The 23,808-nt window shown below is 29.7% G+C and overlaps 3 protein-coding genes across 3 annotated transcripts in view; all 3 read right to left on the bottom strand.

Moving 5' to 3' along the window:
* The window catches only part of LOC113376684, an 85,527-nt gene that overhangs the window by 46,544 nt on the left and 15,175 nt on the right, over window positions 1–23,808 (bottom strand). The window lies entirely within an intron of this gene.
* LOC113376687 (uncharacterized protein C4orf22 homolog) lies at window positions 8,329–14,475 on the bottom strand. The gene is made up of 3 exons (XM_026616697.1): window positions 14,134–14,475; window positions 9,216–9,413; window positions 8,329–8,605 (listed from the first exon to the last, which is right to left on the bottom strand). Exons 1-3 carry the CDS (start codon window positions 14,143–14,145, stop codon window positions 8,432–8,434), a joined length of 384 nt encoding a protein of 127 aa, XP_026472482.1. The 5' UTR covers window positions 14,146–14,475; the 3' UTR covers window positions 8,329–8,431.
* LOC113376686 (translocating chain-associated membrane protein 1-like) lies at window positions 16,615–21,797 on the bottom strand. The gene is made up of 7 exons (XM_026616696.1): window positions 21,383–21,797; window positions 21,037–21,225; window positions 19,033–19,186; window positions 18,763–18,940; window positions 18,573–18,682; window positions 17,376–17,660; window positions 16,615–16,926 (listed from the first exon to the last, which is right to left on the bottom strand). The coding sequence occupies exons 1-7, from the start codon at window positions 21,515–21,517 to the stop codon at window positions 16,835–16,837; spliced, it is 1,143 nt and encodes a 380-aa protein (XP_026472481.1). The 5' UTR covers window positions 21,518–21,797; the 3' UTR covers window positions 16,615–16,834.

Consider the following 23,808-nt stretch of genomic DNA (forward strand, 5'->3'; position numbering starts at 1 on the left):
AAATGCTATATTTGCTGTGCGATGAAGACATTTTTTCACATAAAATCTAACTTCTCATATGTGTTTTTATAGCACATCAGAAATGATGCAGTTTAGTTATGTATAACATTCTTTTTTTGATCTTCGTGCATTTTCTATGTTAGATTTTATATCCAAAACGCCCAAGTAATTTCGTGCATTTTCTATGTTAGGTTTTATATCCAAAATTGCCCAGTAAATAACATTGCATTTTCGCCGTTTTTAGTACTATTTTATATGAAGAAAGCAGCGTTGCATTAACATTCGTCTATTTTACGGCAGATTTGGCTCATTAATTTACTTAATATAAAAATATTAACACACAAAGAAGCTCATTTTTTATAGAATTTTAAATATAATTTAATTTAGTAATAAATAAAAACGTAATTTTAATTTAGTACCAAATAAATCTCAAAATTAACAATACAGTTACATCGCACGAGAAAGTTTGCTTTAGACAGAAAATCTGATTTGCTCATTTCAAATCTTCTGAGTGACTAAATCATTCTGTATCGTTTGGCATCGAAATGTGTGTGTATGTAAGCCCAAATTTTACGTATTATCGATAAGGAGTCATATTGATTAGTTTTACTCGACGATTTTTTATCATTTGCAAATAAATTTATTTCTTAGCAATTATGAAAATCTAGTACGATTTGGAAAGTACAAAAACTGTTCGAAAAAATAAGTTGGAAATAGTGCTGATTATATTTTGATAAAGAGTGGTGGCTGGCTGGACCATTTCTTCGTAATTTATTACTGAATTTTTTTTTTGCGATTTTAATGACTTTTGAACTTGATCTAAACAATTATCCTAGAATATTATACGTCTAAGACAAGTGGTTTAATTACAGAAGTAAGGTGAATAACATCAATTAAAAAACGCTTGAATTAAAAAAAATAGGTTTTCTTGGAAAGCGGAATCTTTATTTTCAATATTAACTATTGGAAATCTTATTGTGACAATTTCAACAATTGCTCAATTCTTATTAAGTCGATTATTTACTAAAACTTTCCTTAAGGCAAAATACCACTTAAATATTGTTTAATATTTTACACTGCACTTCCGTCGGCAGTAATCTTTTGAAAGAAAAATTGAAAAATATTTTCTTCAAACTTATTTATTCTACATAGATTGTTTTATTAACAAATCTAAGAATTTTATAAAGATTGGAACTTTCAAATACATTAGTGTACCGGTCAATTTGGCATATAAATAATTTTAAAATATATATAACATTGAATTACTAAAAAATGATACAAACTATCCAAATTATAATGTAACTATAATATAATGAATATAATTGTGATGAATCCGGTAGAGTACAGAAACGCAAATAGCTAAAATGTCGTGATCAGTCAAAAAAAAAAACAATAAATTATTAACTTATTGAAAAATTTAAATAAGTTTCATGTTTTTTCTAACAGTGGGGGAAGAAAGACGTCGTGTGGCCGAAGAAAATGAAAAAATAGAAAAAGATAAAGCAATCGAGGACATCAAACTGGCGCAGGTAGAGTACAAAGCAGTTCAAGAAAAAGAAAAGCAAAAAAAGGAAGATAATATAAAAATATTTATAGAAAACTTTGAAACTCAAGTGCAAAAAAAACAAATTTTAGACAAGAAAAAGAAAAAGTTGCCATGATCGAAGAAGCCATAGCGGACACTTATGCAGAAGCCAGGAAAGAAATGGATAAGCTAAAAGTTAGAACCATAACAAAGGTGATATTTTATAATAATTGGATATACTTCTACAATATTAAACTTAAGTTTTTGGTAAATATTTGAATTTATAGAAAGTTGAAGAATTTGTTGCAAGAACTGAAAAAACGGCTAAAAAGGTATTCAAACCATATGATGCATTTGATATGGAAGCATTTGAAGAAAAAGTTGCTAAAGAGGAAGCAAAGTTTTACGCAAAGTAAGTTTTAAGTAAAAGATTCAATGCTCTGGCATTAATATTTTACTGTATTTTAATTAACACTTACAACATTGTTAGTAGATTTGAAATGAATTGCTTGGGATTTTTATATCAATTTTATAAAACCGATATAAAAACGAATATATAAAAGACTGCTTGCTAAAAAGTAGATGTTAATGCCACCTTATTTGAAAATAATTTTCAAAGTTTTTACATAATCATTAGAACAAATAAACAATATCCACATCAATCCCATTTATATTTCTAATAAGCATTTCTCTCTTTTACACAATTAAGACAAACCTTGTACGTATCTCCAATAAGTTGAAATAAATCTTACAATTGTATACGTTCAGTTTTTGCAAAGACCACCAATTGATTTGCAATTTTCAATTGATATTTTTTGAACAGAGTTAAAATATCTGCAATTATATTAATTATAGTACACAAACATGTTTATGAATGTCCTAAAAGCGCTACCCATTATCCTAAACTTTAACGAATTTTTATAACTTAATCACTTTTTATGGGGCTTTAATACATTAGAATGTTTGTTTATATCATGTACCTATCGACTTGTTAAATTTGACCATGATGTCTACCGTCAAAGTTTAATAAAAATCGTCTAAAAAAATGTTTCAATTATTAATTACAAAGAAATCGGCCCAGCCGATCTTTACCAAAAACAAATCAGCACGATTCCCAATATCTTTCAAACAGTTTTAGAAATTTTGAAATCGATTCAGGATTTTTGGCTAAAACATAAACGAAAAACACTTTTCTGGTAATTTAAAAAAAACGGCTTTGCCGATGGTCGCTGAGGTCTAATAAACACTAACCTTAAATTTTAAACTCGTCAACGATCAAAGTCAAAGATCAAAAAGTGGCTCACAGATACTTTTTCCAAATTTGGTCTTAAACGATTAAGAGTAACTCAAAACCTCAAGAAAGTATAGAAGTCGGACTTTTTCGTGAGAATAAACTTCTCCCCAAAAAGTTAAAAATGAATGAATGAAAATAAAAAAATAAAGCTTCTTCAATATTTTACAAATATAATGATTAGTTCTAGGCACCATATTAGGTAACATTAGTCACTGCTGACTAACAATTATATCAATATTATTACAAACCATATAATTAATTATGTAGTTATCATTTGCATCATATTCAAATATCAAACCTTTAAATTAATTTTCTTAGACGAGAAGCCATCGAGCAAGCAAAGAAGGAAAAAATTAAGAAAGAGTTCGAGGAACGTCGTATAGCATTCGAAAGATGCCAAGAAGAAAACAAGACCCAGCATTATGAGAATGTTATGCAAACTAGATGGAATCTCCTAAATAATTTCAAACAACACGAAGTCACCGATTCCATAGAATATCGCAAACTTCTGGCAAGACAGGCCGAATTAGAAAATACCGATAGAATCCTCTCTGAACAAATTGTTAGTATTTCAATAACGTTTTTATTTACGCTGTTATATATTTAAATTTAAATCAATCAGAAATGTATTACAATCAAGGGCTGCCAACGCAGTTTCTAGGGACAGAGCGTTATTTTGTTTAAAGACACGATGCGACTCGTGAATAAATGGTGGCTTTATGGGCCGTAAAATTGACCAATGTTATGGCAAGTCAAAGTTACGTAGCATTTTTCATACAAAGTCGTACTAAAAACTATCAAAAATGTGGTTGCTGTGTGAAAATCTAACCGAAAACGTACAAACGTCAAAAAAGCATCATCATAAGTGCATCTTTGAGATGTGGCGTAATAACATACGAGTGAAGTTACATATTATGTGTAAAACGCCTGATGGTACAGCAAATACATAGCATTTTGTCAATTGCCACTTTAGTATCACTTTATATAAAAAATGCTACATAACATAGCCTTCCGTTGGTTTATTTTATGGCAGAATTGGCCTATTAATCAAAAAATTATGTTTAATAATTGTAAAATAATTGATTGGATTACAGAACATTAGATATATAAATTTGCATTTAGTATAATTTACAAAGCAAATAATATTATAACGATCTATTTTTGACTGTGATTGACGAATATACTCGTCATGAACAAGTGGCAGAATATTGCATATTGGCGAGTATATTCGTAATGCGTATAAAGCAATGATCAAGTGCTATTTTAATTGAAATGTTTAAAGAAACAAAATATTCCAGAATGCCAAACATAAAGCATTTTAGAATATTTTGAGACTATGACTGTACAAAAAAAGTGGTTGTAAGTGGCATTTTACCAAAGCAAGTTGCATGAATTTCTCGAAAGGTGGAAATAATATACTTAATCAAAAAGAATTTATATTTTACTATTGAAATAACATTTTGAACTATTTATTTTATATAACAATTAACAGATTATGGTTTCCAGGCATTATTTTTTAACTTCCCGTAGGGTAAGTTATAGTAATCGCAAAAAAAATCGAAAATGAAAATTTTTATATATCTTTACGTTTCAAAGATTTCTGAATATTTTGCCATACCTTAGAAAAAATTGATGTATGTGTGTGTGTGCGGATACAAATTTTCGTCGACGATTTCGGGAACACCGATCAACCGATTTGAAAAGTTTTTAAGAGAACGGAACATCCGATTTTAATAATCCATAAAACATTTTATTGTATTAACAAAATGAATATCTTGATTAAATTTTTGGTGAGGCAGGTCTAGCGGTTATGGACTCTCAATAAAAATAAGTTAAAATAATGCCATTTGGCTTTCAAAAATGTTTATTGGACATATGTACATCAAATTATCAGATATTTTATAAAGATTTTAACATTGTGTACACATTTTGTGTGAATTTTTTTGGGTCCTGTACCAAGATTTTTAATTTTGAAGTTTATTTATATGGTTCAAACAAATGTCCTCGACATTTTTGACAGTATGGAATAACCGATTTATGAAATTGAGAAATCATTCGGTTCTTACTCGATTGCGAGGCGTTTTTGCAAAAGGCAATTTTGCCGTTTCGGAGGTATGATGCGCAACGGGTGTAAAAACGGTTATGCAGTTTTTGAGAGAACGGATCATCCGAATAGATTAATTCAAATAAAAATTTGCTTGAGTAGACTGTGTGCAAAAAATGCATTCACAGAAAATTTAAATAATTTTGAAAACTTTCAAAAATGAAAAAATCAAAATTTTCAAAAAAAACTAAATTTTGAACAATTGAAAAAAAAAGATTTCTTACAAAAATTTGAGTATATTTCGATAATTTCAAAAAAAGATCGAATATTTTTAAAAAATTCCAAATTTTCAAAATATTTAGAAAAAACGTTTTTTTATGTTTTCAAAAAAATCTCTAAATTATGAAAAAAATTCTAAATTATCAAAAAAAAATCAAATTTAAAAAAAATTGACTCTTGTAAACGTACACATAAGTTGTTAATAAAAAACCGCTCGTCGCCCAATTTAAAAATCACTTATAAGTTTACAGTATGTAATAATCCATTTGAAACTAATCAAAACAATTATTCATTATTTTCATTCTTCGAATGTTTAATTACGGTACGGAAAGTTCCAGCAATTTGCCTTAAGGCACGATGCCATGCGCCCCACTAGTTTAAATTACAAATTGCAATTAAATAAACTGTTTATTGCAGGCCTTAAACGCACGGGTCAGAGAAGAAAGAGCGAAGGAAGGCCTAGCTTTCGACGATGTGAACCTCAATTACAAAGATACTGACGAATTCTTCCTGCAATATGCAAAGAAAGTTGAAGAAGAAGTTAAAGCACAAAATCTTTTGGAATATCCTGTACAAAAGGCTATACAGGTCAGTACTGACTAGGCAAATAAATAAAATAGCATTATATTTTTCAGAAATTATTTCAAAACATGTTGAACGCACAATAAAACTATTTTATAAGCAACTACTTACCTAAATTTTCAAAGATATAGCTTTATATGACGACATTATTATAACAAACATGTATTTGAAAGCCATTTTTCTTGCAAATTTTATGAATTAAGAATATTTTTATAAAAATCGTATTTTTATTTTACATTAAAAATTTGCTGCATTCCTTTTTCAGAAATTCAAGCTTGATAATGGAATGGTGACCCGCAAGAGTAAGTACGATAGTACTGAATAAAAGAGAAATACTGGCTAATAATCCCATTTTCAAGAACCAGTTGTTTTTAAATATACTATATTAAATGCTTCAAAATTCTAGTAATAACTTTGTCCAATAATTCAACAACAGAAATAGTTCATACATATGTTCAAATTAAATTTTTAGATCAATGTTGCAAGTGATGTCACAAATTATATGTAATTCTGTAAACTGTAATTTGTATTACATAATTCAAATTAATATATTAAAAATTTTGATTTAATCTAAACCATATTTTATTTATTTTATATAGATGCATTATGAGTTACGTTGAGCCACGATAATTTAGGAAATATTATTAGGAGTTATTCAATACTTTGATTTTTGTAAGCCACATATAGCAGTTATTTGATGGCATCATCAGTACTAAAAGAACTAATAATAAATACATTAAATAGATTCCAACCGATGAGATGCCTCTTAAAAAGGGATGTGGTTAAGAAGAATATTCATCTTATCTGCTCGTAGAATTCGAAATATCTAAATCCATTTCAAAAGGATCAAAACCACATGGATTGATATGAGGATTGATCGAGCAGATCTTTGTAATAAAAATTAATTTTTATTTATTTTAAAAAGACTGCCATTTATTTTAAGAATTCTAAATTTGTTCGAAACATCAGCTTTTTCATTTTGTTCTTGTCCAAGAATTGATTAGTGATACTTTGTAATTTTTTCAAATTTGAAATCGATTCGTTAGGTCTTCATTATTATTGATAAACTCGTTTGATTGATCAATATTTAAAGTGATGGTAAAATCGCATATGGAATCAAAGCAAATATTGCTAGATATTCCCAAATATATACCTAACTGGTTAGTTTATATCAGCAATTATTCCATTCCATTAAAAATAAATGTGAAGTATCTCAAAATTCTACTTGACAGAAAGCTTAACGTTACAGAACACTTAAACACCAAAATTAAACAAGCAAACAAACTTTTTCTTATCTTTATATCCTCTACTTAAAACTAGTAACGGGCTAAATTTACATAATAAGAAAAAAACCTATATTATAATGATTTGCTCATTACTTCTATATGGATGGCCTATTTGGTGTGCAACTAGCCAACATAATATCAAATACACAAATTTCTCAAAATAAAATGGTAAAACCGATTTTCGAAGAAAAAAGAGACCCAGTAACGCACAACCTCACTTCTAACAATATTCACGAAAAAGCAAATATCTTAAAAATCAAAGACTTCATTAAAGTCACAAACAATTTCTAGAAAGGTGCACTGATAGTGACAATATCAATGTCAAAATGACTGGTGAAACAACTGAAGACATCTTTTGGTACAATAATTTCAGACTTCCAAACTTCATAATTAACCAATAATTTATATTTATAATTTCCATAAATATCATGTGAAATGATCTATTACTTCATATTTAACTTACTCATCCTTCCTTTTACTGTCCTAAGTTCTACCATATCTTAGTATATATATATACTTTTTTATAGAATTAAAGCAATTATTTTGTCATAACAAGCAGAAAGTTTTTTGAATCATTCAAATCGGATGCTTATTTCTCTCAAAAACTGCCATTTTTTGCACATTGAGCACGGCATCTCCAAAACGGCTGGACCTGCCGTTGCCAAAACCTAACCACCACTTCTCCCTGTCATTACAAATGTTCTTTAGATCATTCAAATCGGATGCTCCATTCTCTCAGAAACTCGATTTCTATTTTCTGCAATGACTGGACCGGCCCCTTTGCCAAAAACTTATCAGTACATCTCCCTATCAATAGGAATCAAATGTTTTTCGAACCATTTAAATTGGTTGATCCCTGCGCCCGAAAACGTGGACGAAAAATTGTATGCATACATACATACACACACACACACATCCTTTTTTCCTGAGGTATGATAAATGTTGAGAAACCTTCAAAACGTGAAAAAATGTGAAAGTTTTCAATTTCGATTTTTGGACGATCACAATAACTTACCCTACGAGAAGTTAATAAAAACAACTCAATATTTAGATATCGGGATAAGGTATAAAATGTCACTGACAGCAAGAAGTTTGCCAATAACAGAGATGGTAGCAACTGTAACTTTTTTTTAATATCTGCACCTATTCCATCAGCAATTTTGTTGTAGTCCGGGTATAAGCAACTATAACTTTAACATCAAATTTAATTATGGCTGATTTTAATTTATACACGAAATAAAATAAATAAACAAAAATATAAATAATATACATATTTTATTTAGAGCAAATAAATAAGTTAGTATAAAATGTCGAGTTGTGGCAATTGTAACAATTAATATATAACAATTATCGTTAATACTTTTGCCTAAAATAAGCCTTGATATAATAAGATTATAAATATAGTTGATAACAGAAATGTATCAGCATTTACTACGGACTACGTGATCATACAAAACGACGTGTTCATATCTGTCCGTAAAAATTCGGGTACGGGTAGTATTGCTTCCGGGAGACGGTAGACTTGGATCCGGGCAAATGATTAGACGATCGTGACGATTTTGGAATAATAGTCCCCTGTGTGGGTCTACTATTGCCTGCGCAAAATTATATAGTAAACATAATGCCGGAAACAATATATGGTCTAGAACTAATAATCAATTAAAAACATAAAATTATTCTTCAGTTTTAATTTTTTTATAAATTACTTTCTTTATACGACTTTTTATTCTATTAAATTATTTATAAGTGTATGTTTTATTTTGATTGCTTCTTTATATTTTTATGCACATATAACGTTTAATTTATGATTCTTAATAAAATGTTTCTTCATGTTGTAATTATTTTCTATATTCTCTAGCACAAATTAGGTCAAGTCTACATGCTTCAATTTTTCATCTGTTAATAAAATATGATAAAATATTTAAATAAATTTCTTCATATTCTCAAGAACAAGATAAGGGGCAGATTCTGTCGTGAAATAAATCAATATTACGCTGCGTTTTTCATATAAAATGATACTAAAAACTGTCAATATGCTATATATTTGCTGTGCATAAGGCAGTAGAACCACATAGCATTTTGACAGTCTTAGAACCATTTTATGTAAAAACCTTAAGCTTTAACATTGGTCTATTTTACGGCTAAGTCTACTTTATATGCTTTGGTTTTTGAATTGTTATTAAAATATTTCTAAATGAAACATACTTTGTAGTTGTTCGTGTCGTTACAAGTACTTCTGCCAACGCGCCAGTGGTAGTACCCTAGATCGTTGGTCTTGGGCCAAAGACGCTTATTGCCTTTGAAAAAGTCCGTCCAATCATCGGTCACTAATTTTTCAGCGTAGTCTATGTATCCTGATATTTCAAAACCCGTTTTGGTGTAATGACGCAGAAATATAATAGTCTGTTACCAAAAATCGTAATAAAATTACTATAAGAATAAATAAATTTAAATTCAATATGGCTAAGACTATATATTTATATATTTTTTAACTTCCTGAACCAGAATTTCATGATTCTGGCAGTAAGGGGGCGTCCATTAATCACGTGATCGATTTTTTAAGGATTTTTCGGACTCCCCTCCCCCTTGGTGATACGTAGTGATATTCAAAATTACCCCCCCTTCCTTCCTCCACCAAACATCACATGTATTTTTAGTTACGAGAAAAAATTTTGAAGTTTTTGTTTTTTTTTTTGCAAATGTTTGGATTTTTTAAAAAAAAAATTAGGTAAAAATACATACACGTGATATCTTACTATACCCCACGTGATATTTCGTGATTTTTTGTCAACCCCCCCCTACCCCTAAAAACCCCACATGATTAATAGACGCTGCCTAAACTCGATTTGTTAATTTTACGATTTTTCGATGTGTCAAGTCATTCTGAATCATTTGATACGAAAATTAGAAAAGTGGAGAGCATAGCTCTTTGGTAGCGTGTTCGATTCACACGACAGGGATCTTCGAATCAAATACTGTCAATGATTTAGAATTTAGGAAAAAAATATGTGTAGTTAATTTGAAATCAAATAAAAATTGTATTTCTTAAATAGAATTTGAATAAAAATTAAGAAAAATAGAAATAACAGAGTTCGAATAGTAGAATTGAATTAGGAGTAAGAAGAGAAATATTGGAACTTGAAAGAAGAATGAAGAAAAAAAATGGAATGAAGCTAGAAGTTATATAGAATTAGAAATTTGAAAAAAAGAGCTAGAATTGAAGAAAATAAGAAGAAAAATTAAGAATATAGAATAGGATACATAAATAGATTGAAAATGATATAAAAAATTAGAATGTAAATAAATAAAAATGTTTGTAAGTGGCTAAATGCTCAGAGTAAGCGAGACCAAATAAAATTAAAAAAAAAAAAAATTGGAAAAAGATATGAGTGTGTATGAGTTTTTCAATTTATCGATTTCTCAAAATCAGCTGTACCTATTTCAATCACTTAAAATACATTTGATGAACGCGGTAAGGACACGTATTTTTCGGCGTTTACCTGCCAGCAACTTGACGCTAAATTTTTATGAAAACGTACATTCTCTAAACGCGAAATTATGCAGCGTAATTCTAAAAGTAAATGAGGAATTGAAAGGAAATTTGTTTTATATGAATGTGAAAACATTGAAAAACTCATTTATAAGTATCAAATTTATTTTATAATTTTTTACAGTGAATTTGAAAGCAAATACAAAATGCATAGCAGGTTGATTCCAGTGTCGATATAATTTATATATAATTTTGATTTTAGCCTTGTGCAAATACAGAAGTAAGTTTGATCGTAGATACGTGTTTCCTTTTTCTAAATGTTTGATATTTCATAACTTTTTACACTTAGTTTTTAACGAATGCGAAAACTAGTATCAAATTGAACATATTTTACTTTAAATATCTAAACTTCAACTCGATCGTTGTTATTCGGATCGATTATTTATACGTATCGAAAAGACCATATAACTTGCCTTAAAGCAAAATGCTACTTGCAACTAGTAAGTAATTATCGACTGAAACTCGGCCGTAAAAATCAGATCAAATGGAGCCCGTTGCAAAATATTTTGTCAGTCCTTGTTAAGTAAAAATCGTCACTTTGCACTCGATTTAATTTTAACTACGAAGTTTTACGGCGTACTCAATTACAAGTTGTATATGGTTCCACTACTGGCCTTCTCGCAGGAGTAGGTGGTACTGATAATGAATTCTGTGATCAAATAACAAAGCAGAAGAATAATCTATCATAATTAACCCCTTAACCTACAAATTAGATTTAAAAATGTTGGGCCATAATTGTACAAGTTCCCGCAGCGTTCGTGGCCATTTCCAAAACACATTGATCCAACATACAGTGTGTATAAAATAAACATACAGTGTGTAGTTTATCACAAAAGTAATTTTGTATTTATGCGTTGTATAAATAAATATTTTGTAATACTTGCGCCTAACACTAGATTAAAACTGTCGATGTACAATACAATTTTATTATACAAAGTTATTCTCAAACCAGTTTGGATGTATGGCATCCATCTATGGGGTGCTGCTAAAGTCAGTAACTTACAAAAAATGCAACGATTTCAAAATAAAATATTCAGACAAGCAATATCCGCGCCAAGGTATGTACCGACATGGCTATTTCACCAAGACACGGATACACTGACAATCAGTGAAAAAATTAAAAAGAGTGCCCATAATTTCAAGACTAAAATTGACTACCATCCAAACGAACTGATTGCAAGTCTTTACAACACCACACATAATATAAGATTTAAAAAAATACAATTAATAGATCTAACATATTAATCAGTAATAAGTTGTTATACAATATTATTTAAAATAGGTGTGTGTATGTATGTGTATATGTAGTCTGTGTAATGTACTTTGTTTATAATTGTATGTATACTTGAGTTTCTTTTTTTCCTTTATTATACCAAAATTATAATATAATTTAGTACACTAATAAAAGGTGAACCACTAAGTTTTCCTTTTAAAATTTAATATGTTATTTGTCAAACTAATTACTCAATGTCTTTTTATTTAGACAGATTGTAATTTATAAGAAAATAAAAAAAACTTGCGTCTAACACATTGCATAAGTTTATAATTGCGTATCAAATATTCCACGTAATATTTACATTTTGTTCGATCACCGTATCGGGTTATGCCCGTAATATTTATTTGGCCTAGCCATCGTACGCGGGCTATGCTCGTCATAGTTATGGATCAAAATCGTCGCTTACAGGAATCCATGTAAATAATTTTGGGCAGCCTTTTGGGCCGTAGCCTTTATGGATCGGTGACCCATGGCATTTTGCCATTCCTTCCACCCTATAGTTACGCCACTTACAAATATTGCTTTCATTACGTCTCGAATAACTGAAAAACTTTTATTTATTATAGAACAAACAGACACGGTAAAAGATCTGAGTTTCCATTTAGATAAAAAGCTAACCTAGAAAGAGCCCATCAAGAAGAAGAGACAGCAACTTGGAGGCGAGAAGGAGATTTCACTGACTCCTCAGGAAGAAATAAAAACTTGACATGCACAACACAATTTACTTGTACAAACCTATTATTAATCCAATGTGGACATATGTTGTACAATGGGGATCAGTTTAAAATAAATGGCAAAAAAAATTAATTGCCCAAAAGTATGTATACTCAATAAACGATGAAATATGAATACATTCAGACGATTACAAAAGTCTCGAGGATTATCCAAACCCACTTACCATCTACTAGGCAGAGAACTACGTCATAAGGCCAAGATTAAAAAAAATCTTGTTACATATGTGCCCATAATTATGAAAGTGGTCTAAGTCAAAATTTAAAAAAAATGAGTTTATCAGTTATTTCATACCACATTAGTTTAAACTAAATGTATTCAATGTAATTTTTACGAAATTGTCAAAAATGAACCGTTAGATAGTGGTTGTAATTTCAACATTATATGAAATTCATTTAGTGTTAATTATGAAAGTGGTCTAAGTCAAAAATTTTGGTATCAGGTCATTCCTTTCTACCGAATGATCGTGATTTTGGGTTGATAGAAATGAAAATGAAAAACACAAATTACTTATACAACCCTGAGCATTATTATGAATTGATAGAAAAGTGCAGAAGAAGCAATACATTTTCGATAAAGCGAATGTCGCAGCCGGATTTTATTTCAACGAAATCATTAGAAGATACAATAACAAGAATAGTAAAAAATACCGCGGGCGAATCTGTCTCTTGGCTACAAATTCAATGGATCAGATTCTTGAAAAATAAACCTTATAAAATTTTTTATGTTTTATAAAACTTCTTTAGATGATTCTACATTTCACGTTTTGGATCTTTCACCTAAAAGAGAAAGGCCAAAAATATACGGAAATATTAAATTACTTCCATTATACACCAGCATTAGACCAGTATCGGAAGAAAAACAAAAATATTATGAGTTTACTACCGTACATCCCTCCAGTTTTTCAGGAACATTTTAAGAATCTTAAATACTCGAAATAATGATAAAAATGGATTACCGTTTAAAAATAATTAATAAATGCTCACGAATTATTTCAATAAAATTATTGTTTCAAATAAAACTCAAAGTTTTTTATTGCTTTAAGTCATTTATATGACATTCAGTTAATTTTGAAAATGATCTAAGTCAATTCGACCTTTAAAAACAATATTATCGTATGAAATTCACACAAAATTTCATATTCATAATAAATTTCCATTAAGTAAGACTAATAAAATTAAAAATTAAAATGTCGCATAATGTAAAAATATTTTTTAATTTATTCAAATGCAAATCATTAAATATCTCGAAACAAGAAATATATGACTTAGACCACTTTCATAATTATGGGCACATATGATTAAATATTTCAAATCTGACAATGGTAAAAATATTGTGTATGTTTAATGTACTTTTATTTAATTCCACTGTTTTACTTGTCCATTTAAGGATAGGAGTATAATTACTATATAAAAAAAATATTTACACTGAATTTATGTAGTCTATCATCCGAGCAAAATGATAATACCCATGAGCATAACCAAACGCAACCTTATTTTGTTTATCAAAATATGTACTAATCATTAGTGTGAGAAGAGTGATGAAATGCTTAAGTTAATAAATACCTTTGCTGCCATGCGCAAATACCATGCGGTGTGCCGTCTAATGTTTTGTTTTGTCCATTGAATTTAATTTTTCACAACAATTATTAAAAAAATTTATGAATGCACTCGGAATTATCCAAACCAAGTTCCTAGTATAAAAATATATTCCACAAATTTATGAAAATTTAAATATTCACTGCATTTCCGACAACAAATACGACCCGATTGACATGAAATGCCAATAAAATGAATATTGTTATGCAATTTTTATCATAAACTGCCGCATGTCGTACCGCCAACAGTCCGACTCGATTCGAGCGCTCCCTTAGCGCCAGCTCTTGATGGAGCTGCTCGTTACTCTTCATTCCCTCGCTGCACAATATGTAATGTTTGCGACTGGGATACACATATTCCGTTACTGCAGCGAGGCGACGAATAAAAGCATCCTTTGTTAAAGTTTCGCCCGAACTCCTGAAGAAAACGACAAACTGGGTATGAGTGGTACTTTGCCTTAGGGGGCATCCATTAATCACGTGAGGTTTTTAGGGGGAGGGGGGTCTGACAAAAAATCACAAAGTATCACCTGGGGGAGGGAGGGGTCTAGTAAGATATCACGTGTATTTATTTTTTAACTGACTTTTTAAAAAAAATCAAACATTTTCAAAAAAAAATTAAAAAATTACAGTTTTATCACGTAACTGAAAATGCATGTGATGTTTGGTGGGGGGGGGGTATTTTGAATATCACCATGGATCACCAAGGGGGAGGGGGGGTCCAAAAATCCTTAAAAACTCTCTCACGTGATTAATGGACACCCCCTAAGAGGGCGTCCCGTAATCACGTGAGCGATTTATAAGGATTTTTTTATCTTCTCCTCCCCGTTGGTGATATTTAAAATTACAACCCCCCTCCCACGCCAAACATTACGTCTATTTTATATAATAGGTACTATAGTACCTAGAAAAAATCGTAAAATTTTTGAATTGTTTATGAAAAATGTTGGCTTTTCGTTTGTATTGAGGTAAAATTAAATACACGTGATATCTTACTAGAACCTCCTTTCCCCCACGTAATAATTTCGTGATTTTTTGTCAAACCTTTCATCCCCTAAGGCTCACGTAATTAATGGAAGCCCCCTTAAAGTAAGTTTCATGAACATAAATAACTATTGAAATTTAGTTATTTAGATAAACTTTTCAACTGTTTATTTCTGAAATGAAGTTTTGTTTCACTAAAAACCAATTAATGCGACTTTAACCCTTTGCGCTCGGCTGTTTCCTCTTGAAAACAACGTAAGTCTAGTATATCGCTCGGCTGTCTTCCCAGGTACTCTGTAGTTTGTATGCATAATAACTCAGTTTGTACTAAAGTGACGAATAGAATAGATCAAGGATGAGCAACCCGCGGCCCACGAGAATCATGCGGCCCTTTCTGCGGCCCGCCAAGCATTTCTAAAGTAGAATTTTATTTATATCATCAGCTTTCTTTCATCAATAAATTAATAATACTGTGTTTTGCATTAATTTATGTAATATTTATTGTTTTTAATTTTGTATTTTTTGTGAATTCTTAATAAGTGCAGCCCACCATAAAATTTTAAAAATAAAATGCAGGCCGTGGGATAGAAAGGTTGCTCATTCTTACAAAAAATCTATGCAGTGACAAGACAGTGTCATCTTTTTAAAATTTACTGTTAGTTATATTATAAGTATTTTTTACATTTTTTTATCATATAACCCTTTTTTTCTAAATACGGTAGAACGAGCGAGCAATTCGTAAAGCTAAATTACGCTAAGTAAATACACGCATGGCAACAAATCATAATAATACAAGTGTCTGACCTGTATCCGAGTTCTGCAATTGATCTAGCTGCTTCAGTACTTTGCAAGTAACAAAGATCAGAAGTTGTTGTCAAAGAATCTAAATAGTCCTCATAAGTTTTAAACTGCAGAAGTCTGCGATCTCCTTCCACTTGTCTTGATGTAGTCATTTTCGTAATTGTTAATTTATTAATTTATATCAATTTTACTAATAAATTTGAACCAAACCTGACCTATTAATTAATTTTATTTAAATTTGAAATATTGTTTTTTTTTAACGGAATATTTTGTTTTTTTTTTAATTTAAATTGCTCAAAGGATAAACAAGCAGGCTACTTCATTGTAAACACATCTCTATTAATTGCTCCAACATGTTTTCAGTTCCAATTATTCAATATATCTGAGGAGCTGCCCGTGCTTGCATCTACAAAATAAGTTATTCCTCATTATTAAGTAAATATACTATACAACTTTATTTACATAATCTATTTTGATTCAACTACTGCTCACCTATCATAAATTTATGTTCAACAATGCAGTACGTAATTACAGGATAAAAGTTCAAATACAAGATAAAAGGATAAAAAAAAAACAATACATGTAAAATACATATTTTTTATTAAAATAGATTATATGTTCTATATAATATATATTTATACAATTGCAAATTCTCACATCCCCACATTCATCTCAAATATGAAACAAGTATAGTATTTAAAATGGTCAACATGATTTTACAAGATACATTATATATGGTATAAAAAGTATGATAAAATCAATAAAAGAATGGAATAAAATATACACTCGTATGATTAAAAATGTTTGAATTATTCAACATATGAATTATTCACATTATAAACAAAACGATCTCGCAAAATGATTTTCTGGTAAACAAAAATAAATTATTTTGCCTTAGCTTGAGCTGCAGATCGAGATCTAAGATTTTTGTGCGTGTTTTGATCTACCTCAGGAAGGTCCGATTCTTCTCGTTTACCTAAAAAATTTTCAATAATATGTAATAGTTTTAAAAAAAGAAAGATTATATGTATTAAAAAAAAAAACAAATACTTTCTGAAAAATAAGAACATTAAATCTATAAATTCAAACAATTCAAAGCAAATAGAAGCTAATTGATCGATTCAAATTATATTATTTACAATAAACACATATAAACCTCTGAACGCAATAAATTCCAATTATCATTGCATTAATAAAAAAAAATCTAGAAAACCATTAATAAATAAACACAATGCACCATTAGGAATGCACCATTAAGAAAAAGTAATTTTTAAAGCATATTTCTTTTAAAGTTTTGGAAATATATAATTGTATGTTATCTCTTTATAAAAAAAAAAAAAAAACTTTCCAAACAAATGCTTGAGATAATTCAAAATTTAACATCTAAACATGTTATAAATTAATAATAATATTAATATTATTCACCTTTATCCTTTTTACTTTTATCCTTCTTCGAATCTTTTTTGCCTTTAAGATTAAAAGCAGCACTGATAGCACTCTTTTGTTCGCGTGCTCTAGCCAATTGTCCTGTGATGAACGTGAACATCAGAAAAGCTTGTAGAGAAAGAACAGCAAGAAGAGATCCAATACGCAACACATAAGGTGCAGGAACTATGTTTTGAGCCAATCCATACCAGAAGGTCAAGACAGATAAAGTAATAGTAGCAACATGAACAACAACAAATGTTAGACGAGTAACTAGACTGCAAGCTGTAAACAAGCATAGAATACATCATATTTTTGATAGGTAGATATTTACTTAGATTATTTTGCAATAGATTACATTATAGAGTCCCATAATTATTAGGCTCTTATCGACTGGTTTGAGGCATTTTTAATTTTAAAGACATTTTCTATAAATAATGGTATTACAAATAATGACATTTTAGCCTCAATCTAGATTTTAATTGCTCAAAATGCTGACACTTCATTATTTTACTGTACAAAATTTTATAAATAAGTCTTTCCATGTTAAATGAGCAATACAGGGTACGCCATTTATATGTGGTCAATGGAAATGTTGAATAACTTGAACAATTTTCAATGAATTTTGATAAACTTTTATTATCAAATTGAAAGCCTTGTAACTTTTTCCAACTAGGTTCACAAAACAACATCGATCAAGTGACCCCCTTCATTGCACAAACAAAACTTTCCATTCCATTTACCACATGTTGATGGCGCATCCTATATAAAAATATATAATTCTATAATAATCTTAATTTTTGTTTCAATTTTTTTTAACATTATGTTAAATTTGAAAAACAACAAATACTATTACAGGCAAAACATACACAAATTAACTTTAGAATTTATGCACAATAAGTTACGTAAATGCACTATACTAATTGTAATTCTTTAACAGTATTGTGTCTAATTTTATGAATACACATTTATTACTTTTGGTTCAAAACAACAAAATATTCATGAAATTTCAAGATAACATTTTCACTTTTGATTTAATTGCCAAATCAATAGTTTTTTTTTTTATTAATTAGATTTAGATAATTTGTAGTATAATCCATCAATATATTTTAAGAATATTGGCTATATTGTTAGGTGAAAAAATTGATCAATCACTAATAATTAATCCTATAAGATACACAATTTAAAAAAAATTACCTGAAGTGACTTTTTCATCCTTGTCAAGAATTTCAACCAATCGTACAGAATGAAATACAAATTCCGAAAAATAATGCAGAACAAGTAAACATAATGCAACACGTTGCAAGCTAAAATAAGATAAATAAAATTAGTCGATTAGTGATTTGTCACACTTCATTCCAAAATTGTATATAAAAAAACTAATTACTGGAAGAAATAAGCCGCTCCAACAAAAGTTAATCCACAGAGAGCCTGTTGAATTCGAGCACCCCATTCTTCCTTCTTAATCCGTTGGAAATATAATTCCGGCAAAACATGAATCCAATAAGAAAGTTGAAAAATGAAGAAAAGCTTCATCAAAAATCCCATTGGATGATTTGGAAAACCTATATTTCAAATAAATAAATCAGTATTGTTAAACTTAAAATGATAATGACTTTAAATGTTGAATTTTAATAAAGATTAATGCAGTGTTTACCTTCCCATAGAGCGGAGATGTTTCCTAAGAATCCTTCTCTAAGAATAGCATCGGCTCCCCAAATAACAGAAGTCAAATAGAAAACTACGAGCTGCCCAGATTCATTAAACTTAGATAGTTTTGACTTTGACAAGTGTAGCCTTTTAGAAATTTTCTGTGAATACAAATTTTCCATTATACAAAAATAATAAAAAAATAATATGAAACAAAAACAATGTTTTATCATGGCTTAAGAGAAACTGACAGAATATAAATAAACTAAAAGAAAAAAAAATAATAATGCTCAAGAGTTGTATTAGCACAATTGCTATACACCTATCCCCCATTTTACATGGAAGATACATCCCATAAAAAACCATGTAACTTGAAAAATTCACTCTTATATGGAAAACCATGCCAAATGAAAATCGCTATAAAAAACCTATGTTTCAGTTTTTAATAAGATGAATAACAAATACAATAAACAAAAAATAAATATTAATATAATTAATATCTGTTTGATATTAATTACATATTTAATAAATTATAAGAATATTAAATTATTTCAATGATAAAATATAAAAAAAAACGTTTTAAATATTGTATTTTTTATAGCTACAAATTAAAATTGGTATGTTCAGATAGAACTTTGCATTTAATCTCTAGTCTTATTTTCATCTTTTGCCATTGTCTAACTATAATTTTTTTATAAATTAAAGATCTTGAAAAAAAATATTATGGATAAATTTACACCGTCAATTATATTATGAACATTGATTAAAAACCAAGTTTAAAAACATTGATGCTCTTTGTTTTGATATTTCAAACAAACCAACTCACACACATAAAATTTAGTTTTGGTCATATAATGGGGAGATTCCTTCTTATCTACATATTTCCATCATGGACATAACCTGTATACTAAGAATTGTAACATACATTTTGTAGTGTTCTATTTTGACAAAACAATGAAAAAGTTATTGTAGATATAAGCAAATTATAGTTTAATGTTTATAATTTCGAGAAAATGCAAAATTAACTATTTGAAAGTGGCACTTAGCCTTGAGGAAAGTTGCATGAACTTATAAATTATAGTTTAGTAGTTATAATTTCATGTAAATGCTTAATTAATATATTTTGTTTGTAAAAAATTATTCAAAAACCGTACGAGATCGAAGATGTATTGTTAAGGGGCACAACTAGTGTGAAATTTTCAAAAAATCAAATTTTCATTTTTTTCATATTTCGATAGGTTACACCTTTAAAAATAATATACTAAAATTTTAAATCGATATCTTAAATAGCTTTTGAGTTACAGTTATTTAAAGAGTATATATGTAGTATATAGTATAACGATCATTTAATCTTTAAACGCGTTTTCCTCGAAACAGCATTATCCGAATTTGCTGCAGCGATTACTCAAAAACAAATGATCCGATCACTATCAAATTTTTTTTACATGTTCTATATATAGTTCTTCGTAAAATGAACTATCAATTTTTTGATCGGATCAAAAATTGAATTTCGGCAGTCCAAAAACGACCAAAATTTTGGGTAAAATTCGACTTTTTTGTTTAAAATGCCGTCATTTTGTCATTTTTTGATTTTCTTTCTTTATCGTAGTTCATTTTATAGACAATATTATCTAATTTAACGAGAATTTTTTTTTTTTAATTTCATCCACGTAGAAGGCCGAAACCTCTGCAGCAGTTAATGGCCTTTTTTTTGTCGCGCCGTTGGAGATCGACGATAACTTAAAAAATATTTAATTGTTTTCTTCCAAAATTTTACTATGTATTTTTAATATATGTATAAATATTATATATTCCTAAAATTTCGAAATGATTGATAAAGTAGTTTTTTTAATATAAATTCCCAAAAATCACCTTTTTTTAGGCGGTTACACTAGTTGTGCCCCTTAACAAGAATAATTTCAAATTGTATGAAGATTGTGCAAAATAATGTTTTTATTTTTGTTATATAAAAATTGACACTTTATATAAATGATGCATATGTTTAACTCACATCCAGACAATATTCTTGCAAAATGGCATGCATAACGGTGCAGATCAAAGAATAGAAAAATACAGCACAAGCGTCTTTCCATCCGGCCTCATATTGAAAAGGTGACCCCCTTGGGGATTCCCTCGTAGGTTCATTTCCACTGATATTATGGTGCAAGGCAATAAACAGGCTAGCCACGGGCGCAGTGGTCTATAAATTAATAGATTATATTACTAAAATAATAATTTTAATTGATAATTACATCGCAACAAATCACATATTGTTTTCTAGGTTATGTATTTTATTTTGACGTGGCATTTGACATATCCATATGGAAACAAATTGAAACAAAACAATTCCGAGTTACCTGAATCATCAGACCGACCACAAATAGCATAGCCACGCACGAAACAATATCAGCATGATTTTGTATTATAAATTCGTGACTTAATACGGGTGGATTTTTATTACTAGATTTGCGGCTTCCAGGTTTCATAACCATTTTTACGAATAATAAGGTTCACAATTGTCCCTACTGCTCGTGACTCTATTTTTGAAAGTAATATTTAAACACTTCAACTAATTTACTAAAAAATTTTGAATATTTTGACGACCGGCACTCAAAAATGCCACAAACCGCGGCGCCCGTTACAACAATGCACAGAACACAGACTCACAGTACTCACACAGGCTGGCTCACAGGCTCACACACACAACGACAAAGCTATGCAACACACACAACGAAGCGGCTCGAAAACTGTCGCAAACGTGAAACGGGAGCGAAACAGAAAGATACACGCGAACACACGTCTGCATGACATGACGTTCGAGGCATAGAAGCGAAAAAGCGGACGCAATGCCGATTCGCGATTTGTCAAAACAAATCGGAGCGAAGCGCCATCTCATACGATCCACGTATGTTGTTTATCTATGGGTTAGTCGTTAAGGTCGTTAATATTAAAATCCTAACGATCAATCATTTAAACTATCACATTAAGGTGCGCTTCGCCTGTGCGATACATGTAATCGCCTTAATTTTTACCGTTTTTTGAGAATTTTTTAAACTGGAAAGGAATGACTGAATCTTTTTGAACTTTTCTAGGGTTATTTATTATATATTAAAATACACAAAAAAAATTTTTTTTTTATTTTTTTTTAAATGGCTGCCGTAAAAATAAATTTGCCAAGACCCTCTCGGAAAAAGCCATCAATTTGCGGGCGTTCTCACTTTTCGTCCGGTGATCTGAAATCAAAAAAATTAGTTTGTACGTGTTCATAAAACATATATCTTCTAGTTAAGCCCCCAAAAAAAATTAAAAAAGTCACAAAATCGTAAATTGGCACACCTCACAAAAAAAGGTCGATTTTTCACCTTTTTTTCAATGTTTTTTTTGGTAAAAGGGTTAATTTTTGAATTTTTTTTTGGAATGTTTGAGGCTTAACTAGAAGCTATTACTGTAAAGTAGATGTGTGCAAAATTTAATTGGAATCGGTTGAAAACTTTTTGAGTTATCCCACCCGCAAATTTCAAAAATGTCGTTTTGAGAAAAACGCGTTTAAAGTTTTGACACATAGAAACTGTATGATTAAAGTGGCTCACGGATTAATCAGCGATTCCAGGGCCATATAGAAGTCCTTCGGTACGTTCAAGGAACTCGTTTTTCTTTGCAAGTTCCTGCAGACATGCTTGACGAGCTTGTTTGGTGGTCAAAGAGCTGCGACGATTTTCTCGATTCACTCTTTGCTCATCGATTTTCTCTTTATATGACATGGATTGGCGGCCAATAACAATTTGCAGTGAGTTTATAAGTTGTAAGATAAAATTTAACCCTTCATTGAACAACCCTGCAGATATAAAAGCACTAATCTCTACGATCTTCCGTCCAGAGTTGAGATGTTTTGGACAGAGGCGCCAGACAGTAGAATTATAACTTTCATTTGCATTCTGAGTGTGACCTCCTAAACATCTTCCAAGCAAGTCATCCCGAGATAAATCGTCAAAAATTGGCTTAATATGAGGTTGAACATCAGGATGTAATGGAGTTGGATGTTTAATTTCTTTGGGATTTTCTCCTAAAGATTCAGCTTTGCGCCACTTGCACCAGCTATCGGAACCAGATGGACAGTACAGGCATATTTTTGAAACGTAAAGATATACAAAAATTTTCATTTTCGATTTTTTTGCGTTTACTATAACTTACTCTACGGGAAGTTAAAAAAAATAGAATGAGAAATTTGAGTTTTGAAAAAAATTGACTTTTTGAAAAAGTTGATTTTTTTTCATATTAGTTTGAAATATTTTAAATTTTAAACTTTTTTCAAAGCAATCGCGCTGCGACGAAATGTCGAAGCGTGTAAGCGCCACAGTACATTCTAACAGATAAACATTGGTGCGGAACCCATAAAAATGTAAACAAATAATTTTTGACTGCCAAATAGAATTTTATTTTTTCATTAGATCTTTGAAACTACTTGAGCTGCCATCTGAAACATTCAAACTTTTCTCCATTCGGTCAACTAAAATATTTTTTGAATTCGAATCCGACTCTCTATTCTCTCAAAAACTGAATTGACACTTTTTACCCCGTATCTTCAAAACGGCTAATCCTGCCTTTGCCAAAAACTAATCAGCATGTATCCATCCCCATATGCTTACTTTACAGAAAGTTAAATATTGCAGGCCTATGATACATGGTTGAATTATAAAAATATGCTTGTGAAACAAATTATACATATATTTGATAATTAATACATTGGAACAGTGTCAACATTTTACAATATAGAAAGTAAGAC

The sequence above is a fragment of the Ctenocephalides felis genome, unplaced genomic scaffold (genome assembly GCF_003426905.1).
Source record: "Ctenocephalides felis isolate EL2017-DRISC unplaced genomic scaffold, ASM342690v1 CF-g0.4_SCAFFOLD_01886, whole genome shotgun sequence".
In the NCBI taxonomy this organism is placed as follows: Eukaryota; Metazoa; Arthropoda; class Insecta; order Siphonaptera; family Pulicidae; genus Ctenocephalides; species Ctenocephalides felis.

Bases quoted from the DNA above. Each gene is read 5' to 3' on its own strand.
- LOC113376687 (XM_026616697.1), bottom strand. The intron at 8,606-9,215 runs GTATGTTTCATT...AATTTTGCGCAG, and splicing joins ACGACACGAACAACTACAAA to GCAATAGTAGACCCACACAG.
- LOC113376686 (XM_026616696.1), bottom strand. From the start codon at position 21,517: ATGGTTATGAAACCTGGAAGCCGCAAATCTAGTAATAAAAATCCACCC. The intron at 19,187-21,036 runs GTGAGTTAAACA...TTGTATTCACAG, and splicing joins TGCAAGAATATTGTCTGGAT to AAAATTTCTAAAAGGCTACA. The intron at 17,661-18,572 runs GTAATTTTTTTT...GCTTGTTTACAG, and splicing joins GGATGAAAAAGTCACTTCAG to CTTGCAGTCTAGTTACTCGT.